This window comes from Elephantulus edwardii, unplaced genomic scaffold (genome assembly GCF_000299155.1).
Source record: "Elephantulus edwardii isolate Elephantulus edwardi_28Jun2011 unplaced genomic scaffold, EleEdw1.0 scaffold00135, whole genome shotgun sequence".
Taxonomy (NCBI): domain Eukaryota; kingdom Metazoa; phylum Chordata; class Mammalia; order Macroscelidea; family Macroscelididae; genus Elephantulus; species Elephantulus edwardii.
In genome coordinates this window covers 1754568-1763539 of record NW_006399885.1, presented here as the reverse complement: position 1 = coordinate 1763539, position 8972 = coordinate 1754568, and the positions used below count along the sequence as shown (strand labels likewise).

At 37.1% G+C, this 8972-nt stretch overlaps 1 protein-coding gene across 1 annotated transcript in view; it reads right to left on the bottom strand.

Annotated features, from left to right (window-relative positions):
* Nucleotides 1-8972, bottom strand: part of IFT88 (intraflagellar transport 88 homolog (Chlamydomonas)) — a 143577-nt gene that overhangs the window by 38544 nt on the left and 96061 nt on the right. Inside the window, exon 22 of the mRNA XM_006894098.1 lies at nt 7496-7602. Coding sequence (XP_006894160.1) covers nt 7496-7602 — 107 coding nt within the window. The remainder of the gene's footprint in view (nt 1-7495; nt 7603-8972) is intronic.

The following is an 8972-nucleotide window of genomic DNA, read 5'->3' as shown; positions in this document are numbered from 1 at the left end:
ATATGTCAATATTCATGTGTTCAATTTTTTCATGGTCCTGGTTTCACAGCTAATGAGAACTTGGTTCTGAAAGCTCCCAGAGCTGATTACCTGTCATGTCAGGAAAGGAAGGAATAGACAGTGAACACTACACTGGGAGAAGGGAAAGAAAGGGCTAGCTGAAAACAATGGATGATTAGACATTATATGTATGAAAATGACCTGAAACAAGACATGTATTACAAAGTGAATTGAGGGGAGGGAGGGAGGGGGGAAAATGTTTATTGATGAATGAATGAAAAGCTAACCTTTCTGTAAATTTTCATTGAAATCAGAGTAATTTTTTAAAGACGTCCACACTCCTGCCCACTAGAGCATGCTATTACAATTGCATAATAACTGGATTTTTATATCAATTAGAACACATATTTACCTACTTAAAGCTGATTGACTAGAAAATTTAAGAGAACTAAAACAGAATTGAAAACATTTTATAGCAGCTTCAACTCCAAATAATTCAAGAGTCTGACCTTTATCGACATCATGCCGCCAGCCCCCTGCTCACATTCTTCCTCCCCACTATAAACTCTAAGTATCCAAGTCAAATCTGTCTAAAGACTAGCTCTTCCCTTACGAACTGGCCAGGGTCCCCTGTCTAGGACTGGATCCCCTATCTCTTTATGTTCACACCTCATGATGCCACAAGCTTATTTCTGTGGCAGAACAATGGGGATTAATCTCATTTGTCATCAAGCTGCAAGCACTTTAAGAACTGTGCCAACTCTTTGACATTACTGTATCTTCCACAATGCCCAGGACAAGCACTGCACAAACAGATCACAAACCATGTTTCTTGAGTGAACAAAGAAGCCAGCATGAGGTAATGCTGGAAAACACTTGAAATCAATGGCCTTTATGAAGAGGAAAAAAATAATTCATTGTGTGGACTCAAAACCGACCCCTAGCTGACATCCAGCAGGTTTTCTGACACTGTAAATGGTATGGGAGGAGCCTGCTCATTTTCCACCTGTGGACCGGGAGCAGATCTGAACTAGAGAAGAGCTGGTTCTGGGTCAGCAATGCTATTCCAGGAGGACTAGAACGATTGGTAATCCTACCCCGGAAACGTCATCAATGCCTAATTCACCACAAATTTTAAGCCAAAAACATGTGGCTTGTATTTTTGGATAATTTTGTAAATGTAGTAACCAACTTCTGTAATATAAAATTTCCATTACTCATATAAACTTCTGAACTGGAAGGTTTTACGTAGTTAATTTTAAAACAAAGCTTTTATGAGATCTTCCCTCTGAATCTCTTTCCTTCTAAGAAACATACCAAAAAGGCTTCCGATTAACTCGTTTACATCATTACTTTCATTGCATTATTTATGAGTAATAGTTGAAAACTCAGCTTTTATGTTAGCTTTTATGTTAATATTGAATATCATGCTTTACAAATCTGCCTAAAACATTTCTTGTAATTCTTTGCTGATTTTGTGGGAGAAAAACAGTAAATCTTGAGATAGCTTTTGTCAACATGACTTTTTAAAATTTAAAAATTAGATTTTAAAACTAAATATATTTTCATTTTGAGCTATCAGTGAATGTTCCATGTTTTAGGAATAACTTATCTAGTATCTTTTGCTTTTTGTAGTTTCCTCATGTTCTCTAATCCTCTCTGGAATTGAGCTGATATTTTTCACTTCCCTTTTCATATGTGAAATACTTGATTCTCATCCCCATTTAGCTATTTTCCAGGCCTGTAACCTAGTTTGTGCAGATTTCCTTTAAATTAGTTTCCTCCCCTAAGCTTAGTGAAACAGAAAAGCAAAACTTCTTTAAAAAACAGCATTGCTAAGAGCGTCCTGAGAGGAGGGGAAGAGGCTGTGTGACTGTGAACATTTGCATACTCTGGCGTTCAGGGAGGTTTCCTCTTTCCTTAGGAATGTGATTCCCCCACACAAGGGTGGATTCAGTCTTCCTTTCAAAATAATTTCAGGAAGAGAAACATGTCTCTAATAATAGTGCTTAAACATTTTGAAATTGTTTGAAAATTTCAGGCCTGATTTATTTTATGCCCACTTTACCTCATTGTCATCGAATCAGAAAATGTCGATAGCTTACCCTCCAGTGGACTTAGAGGCTTCAGTGGTGGTCTAGTGGGTAGGGAACTACACTACCAAGGTGGGCAGTTCAAATCCAGCACTTGCTCCAAGGAAGAAAGAGGGAAATCTCCTCCTCTGTGATTTACAGCCTCTGAAATGGTCAGTTATAAATCAGTTCTAACTTGACTCCAATGATTTTTGTTGTTGTTGTTTTATTTACTTTTTCTTAAAACAGAGGTAACTCATCGTTGCTGTGATGCTAAACACTGTGACACTCACATGCCAAATATGGTAATAGGTGGACCCATGTGGACAGTGTTTGGTGGAGCTCCCCGATTAAAACAAGCTTGGAAGCAGGAGTGGCATCCACTTCTGAAATGGCTTGCCTCTGGAAACTCTATGAACAGTGCTCAGGCCTATCGTTCATAGGGTCGCTATGAGTCGTCTACGTCTCAACGGCACCTAACAACACCACAAAATGACACCTGGGCCCCTCACAGATTTTAATTCATTAGGGTCTGGGGTGGTGGTAGGGATTGAATTGTGTATAAATCCTAACATTTATTAACCCCTATGCCTGCAGGTATAACCTCATTTGGGAAGACTATGTCTTTGTTTTCTTAATGAGATGGGATTAGTATAGTGTGTGCCTTAGTCAATCTCCTTGGAGATAGAAAAGAGATTAAACAAGCAAGAGAAAAAAGCAGAGATGGTGGAAGAGAGATAGGAAGATGAACTTAAACATGTTTTGGAATACATTTTAATTATGTATGAAAAATATTAAGCATGTACACAAAGGCAAATTTTAAAGAGGAAATACACAGAAAAAGTAACAAGAAGTTTTAGGTTCACCATAAGACACTACGACTTTTTTTGTGTGTGTGGCTTTGTTTTTTAGAGAAAGAGGTTTATTAAAGCATTAGACAGAGGCATAGCTAGTGCATGGTAGGACTAGTGAAAATGAAAAAGAAAAGGGAAAAGGGGAGAAAGACCCTTGGAAAGCCACGGTTGAAACCAAACCTTACAGCACGCTGTCAGCAGAAAAGAAGAGGGAGTGAGTGTCACCAGGACATGTGAAGCTCCTGAACCAAAGCCACTCTCTATTTACAAGACAATTATCCCGTGGGTTGAAGTTTTCCAACATCTGACACTTTTCCAATTCATTATTACTGTGATCTTCTGGATTTGAAAAGTTGAATCAAACAGCTGAAGTTAAAATAAAGTATGTTTACTTCTCACAAAAAAAAAATAAAGGAGAGAGAATCCTTAAGTCTATTTTTTTGTTATCCTTTGTTTCTGAACTAATTGTGTTTTATACACTACACAAGCCAAGTAATAGAAGGCCCTGCCCTCTGGGCTCACAAACTAAAAGACAAATTGAAATGAGAAAGAATAATTAATTGAGAAGTCAGATCTCAGGTACATTTGAGGGTTCTTTCTAGTTTGGCTGCTTCTTCCTAGGTCCTTTCTTTGTTATTGATTCCCCTGTCCCTATAGTTTGAATTTATAAACAAAACTAAAGTAAAAAAGTATTTCCTTGATGTTGACTTAATGAGTAGCACCTTACAATGACAGAGAAAATTCATTATGCTTACAAAAACAGGGAGAAACATGTTAGAAGAAAAGGGAAGGAGCCATTCACTATGCAGTCCAGAACAACTTCAATGAAATCATGAAAGATTTCATGATGAAAGACTGAATGTTTATTTCAGTACTTTGTAGAGGAGGGCTATGAATTTAATTCTAAAGGAATCTGGTTTGGATCTGGCAACCCAAAGGCAGGTGGTTCGAATCTGCTCCACAAGAGAAAGCTGGACAATCTACTCCATAAAATTTACAGTCTCCGAAAGCCCACCAGAGCGTCTGTTATGAGTCAGCTCCAACTTAAGAGCACATGAAAACAATAAAGGTGTAGGGGGAAATAGTAAGAAAAAGCTATTCTGAGAGAATTGATTTTTAAACCGATTCCAAGAAATGTTTTATCAAAATCTAATCAAAAGAGGCCCTCCTGAATGATAAACCAAAACCAAACCCATGGCCAGTCACTCACTATCAGATTTCTGAGGCTGTACATGTTAACAGAAGGAGACTTCCTCAGCTTTCTCCTTTGAGGTGTCTCTTGTGGGTTTGATCTGGTGACCTTTCAGTTAGTAACCTAACATGTAGCACATGATGCCACCTGGCTCCTGGACGAAATATCTATATGTAAATATCTGTTTTTATATCTATCATCTATATATCTATAGATTTCTATGGAGATTTAGTGGCTTAGTTGTAAGCAGGTGAGCTGCCAATTCAAAGGCAGGCAACTTGAATCACCAGCTGCTCTGAGAAAGGTGGGTGATCTCCTCCCATGCAATTTACAGCCTCTGAAAACCCACTTGAGGGTCAGCTATGAGTTGATTCCAACTCAATGGCACATAACAACAATACACAGACACAAACACAAAATCCAGACTAAGATAATGTAATTACAGCAATGGTAACTCATATGAATTTACTAACATTACTGATAAAGCCATTAGGAAAGTGAGTTCAACACAGGGATTATTTGCAGTTCATAAAACCAGGCATTTGTTGGGAAAAAAAAACATGGGTATTTCCAAACTTCTTAGGGATACTTGACAAATGGTATGTACTCATGACTTTTAAAATATTCTCCCTGAATTATAGTTGATACTATCAATATTTTTTATAAAATTACACAATCCATTTGTATCATAAGGCTTACTAAACAAAAGGGGTTTATTTTTAAATATACTCAGTAGAAACCTATCGTTTTCAACATAAATGGTACTTTTATTTTTTTAAAGTACTGATGGATATGAAAAGAGTCAGGAAAACAAGAGAAATACAATAAATTTGACTATCATGAGAGGATATATAAATATTTTGATGGAAAAGAAACTGAGAATTGGGGGGAGTTTTAATTACATTCATTTATTCATTTATAATAGTAGACTTCATTAACCCATATAGATATTAGTCGATATTAGCCAGGTGAAGTAAGAGAGTTGAACATGTGACAAAAACATGATAAGGAAAGATGATAAGACACAGAGAGAAAGAAAAGAAATACCAATGAGCACAAAGACCATTTCCAATGGCTCAAGCAAGATGCAGTTTGGAAGCAGATACTAAATGGGAAGCTACAGGATAATTATGTATAAAATTCTGAATTTCTAGCAAAGGGAATGTTTTGGCCTTCACCCCTCAAGTTCAATTCCTAGGCATTTCTTGGACTCAATGCTTCCTAAAGTTCGCGGTATGACTCTGTGAGCTGGCTGCAGATGTTCTCAGGGCATTAGGAAGCTAACTAGTGATCTTTTAACAGTCCACGCTAGAAGGCTGTCAAAGCAGGGATGGAACTAAAACCCACCCGATCCCACTGCAGTTGATTCGCTCGCAGGCAAGTCTAGTCTTTCCCAGCAGGACAGCATGGAAGAGCTCCACACAGCTTCCAGGCTGTGCATCTTTATGAAGCCGACTGTCGGATCTTTTTCTTGCCGAGGAGCTGGCATGTTTCACCTGCTGACTGCTCAGCTGACATATGAGCACCTAACTACTGCCATGCCAGGGGCCTCACAGAGGGCTCCTCAGATAAGGCCCAGACCAAATGTACTATTTAAGGCTATAAGAGAAGTGTATTATATATGATCCAGAGTTTCTTTTTATCACCTGTTCACTGTTAACTAAATTTCTGATATTTAAGCTGATGAAAGCTGTGGAGAATTTGACTTTGTCCTAGGGAGACATCTGTTGTCCTAGGGAGCTCTGGTGGCCTTAGTGGGTAAGGGAGTTGCACTGTCAACCCAAAGGCAAGTGGTTCAAATCCACCAGCTGCTCCAAGGGAGAAAGAATGGCAATCTCAATTTACAGCCACTGAAAATCTGTTGGAGGGTCAGCTATGAGATGATTCCAACTCGATGGCTCATAACAACAACATACTTTGCAACAACACATAACAAATTTTGACCTATAAATAGGGTTCTTGGCTGGAAATAGTTTGGGTTGTGTTTTTTTAAAAAATACTTAATGTAACAAATTTTATAGTGATTCTGATGACAATATCACTTTAAATTTTACAAAGCGCTTCTGGTTTGGTGATCTCCTAACAAAAATGCCAGCAGAGAAAATCTACCAGCTGCTCTTCAGGACAAAGATGGGTAGTCTCCTCTGGGAGGGATGTGGAGCCTTAGAAACTGGATGGACAACTGTCACAAATCAGACTCTACGTGATGGTAATGCTTTTTGTTAGTTATCATATAAGGATCTCATTTAATTAGCATTTGGTAACATATTAGTTTTCCCAGCAGATTTTGACTTTATAACCTAGCACAGAACATTAGCATCAGTTTAATATTTTACAGAATTTTATGGTGAAATATGATGGCAGTGTTCATAATTCTTCTACAACTGGTATGTTCATAAAGAGTATAAGGCAATCAGATTATATCCTAAATGCATAAGTGAGATAGCTATATTATGAAAGCAAATACAGAATTTTTATTTTCTCCGTATCCAAGATAATAAAATTTTTGAGAAGGTTCTTTATCACTACATCTACATAATGCTATAACAAACAAACAAAAAGAAACTAAGTTAATTTAATTCCTTGTTCAAAACTATATTTTCAATAGAGGTTCAATAGTATATGTTTCCCTATGAAATGTGGATATTAAAAAATATTAGATATCCTAAACTCAAAGTTGTAACAATTATTTACTTAATTTTTGTGTGTGTGTGTGTGTGAGTGTACCGTCAAATCAGATCTGACTGGTACAGGAGGAGATTGTCCCTCCTTTTCCCGGCAGAGGATCTGGTGGATTCAAACCGTGTGCCTCTGGGATTGTAGTTGCAGCTCCTTGCCACTAGGCCACCAGAGCTCCCCTACAATTACTCTTTTAAAGAAATAACAGTAAGAACAATGCTTTAGACATGCTGTATGAAAAAAAAAAACTTAAAATTGCTTGAATGTAAATTGCTATTATTCTCTGAGCTTTACTTTACCATATCGTGAAACTGCTTAATGGTACTATTGTTGTGTACAAGCCATTGCTGTTTATTCTCCATGAGCCATGGCACTCTCCAATTAAAAATTAAGTGTGCGAATTAACCAGGAAGTTATTTTATACTGTAGAAGATAACAGTTATTTGTCTGTTAGTAGCTATTAATCAGAGGGTACTGAAATCATTGTACTTGCTACTATTTAAAAACCCCTTTACAGACATTGATCTTAAAACTTGAATTTCATTTCTATTTCTGACTATTCCAAAGCAGAACAAAGAAAGAAAAGAATTTCAACTCTTGTTTTTCCAATAGAGGCTCCCAACATCAATCATTCTGAATTACAGAAGACTGACATTTTGAAAATTAACAGATAGCAGTTTTTGGCCCATATGAGATACCTGTTCCCTTATTTCTTTCATTTTTTCCAATCTCTTGAGTTTTGTCGCATATTCTTGAACTTCTTTTAGTCCAATATCTGTGCAGAGACGAACCAAGAAACGCAAACCTAAATTGTGAAAATATATGTAGGTAAGTATTTATGCACAATGTAAAAAGCACAAGAAATCAATCAATCAATCAAGAAATGCAGTATTTGGGATTCATGAATAATGCTCACAAATGGTGTTTCTCTCAGGAAAATGTTTCTGTCCTCATCCTCTAGACCCAAGAGAACCCTCCTTTAGGCTCTGTGCGTGTGCCCTGCCCTCATACTACAGATCCCAGAGAAACACGAGCACTGGAAGTGTGAGGAGAGAACTGAAAAGGCAGGCCCAACAGTGATGAATGGTTTCATCTGGAGCCTAAATAAGTTGCTGAATTTAGTCCTGGCCCTGATGGAAGTTGCATAAATGTGCACTGGTTCTGACTGAGAACAAGCTAAAACACAGGGGGTTCTGACTGAGAACAAGCTAAAACACAGGGGCATGTTTGTACGTATCATCATCACAAAAGTTACTAAGAAGTGTGCTTTTTTTCCTCTTTAAATGTTTAATATGAATAGTTTCATTCTTTTACTAATTATCTATATTACAGTCAAAGCATTAGGAATGTAAAAATATAGTCATTACCCTTACAATTAAAATCAAATAGGTATAAAATATAGTAACAGGTAGAAATGAACACTTTTGAATCTACTATCCCTTCGATGACCTAGAACATTACTGAACCCTTGCGTCTGACAATGAGCTCCTTCTTATTCCATCCTTGAACCTCCACTGCTGAATTTTACACTTATGATTTCCTTGCTTAAAAAATACAAAACAACATTTTCTTCCTAACTTCTGTACACATTCCTAATTTCTATACAGCTTAATTTTGGATGATAGTGAGTCTTATTGAAATTCTGCATGTAGTCATCTAGGATTTGCTTTATCACTAAATATTGTGCTTCTAAAGGAATTAAAAAATATGTTCTGTCTTTCATTGCTGTTGAATTGGATCCAACTAATAACTGGTTGTTGAGGGTGTGTTTTTTTTCATCTTTGGATTAAAAAAAAAATTTCTATTCATTCACTGTTACAGATTTTCCTCCCTCTCCCCCCTCCCCCTCAGTTCACATTTTTTTTTGGGAAAAAAAGTTCTTTCATTGTTGTATTATTTTCCCCCAGGCCCTGCTCCAGAGCAGTTTACTATGCAACTTTTATTCTGGACTCTTGTCATACCAATAATATCTATTCATATGTTCCTTTTATACAGTTCTCTCTCTCTCATCTGTTTCAATGCTGTGTGCATTATTTATCCCCTCTTTTCTTAGTTTCCCCCCCAACCCCCATATCAATCCTGTTCTTTAACAGTGGCATTATACAGTATTTGTCCTTTTGTGGCTGAGATATTTCACTCAGCATAATGTCCTTCATGGTCACCACCCATTTTGAA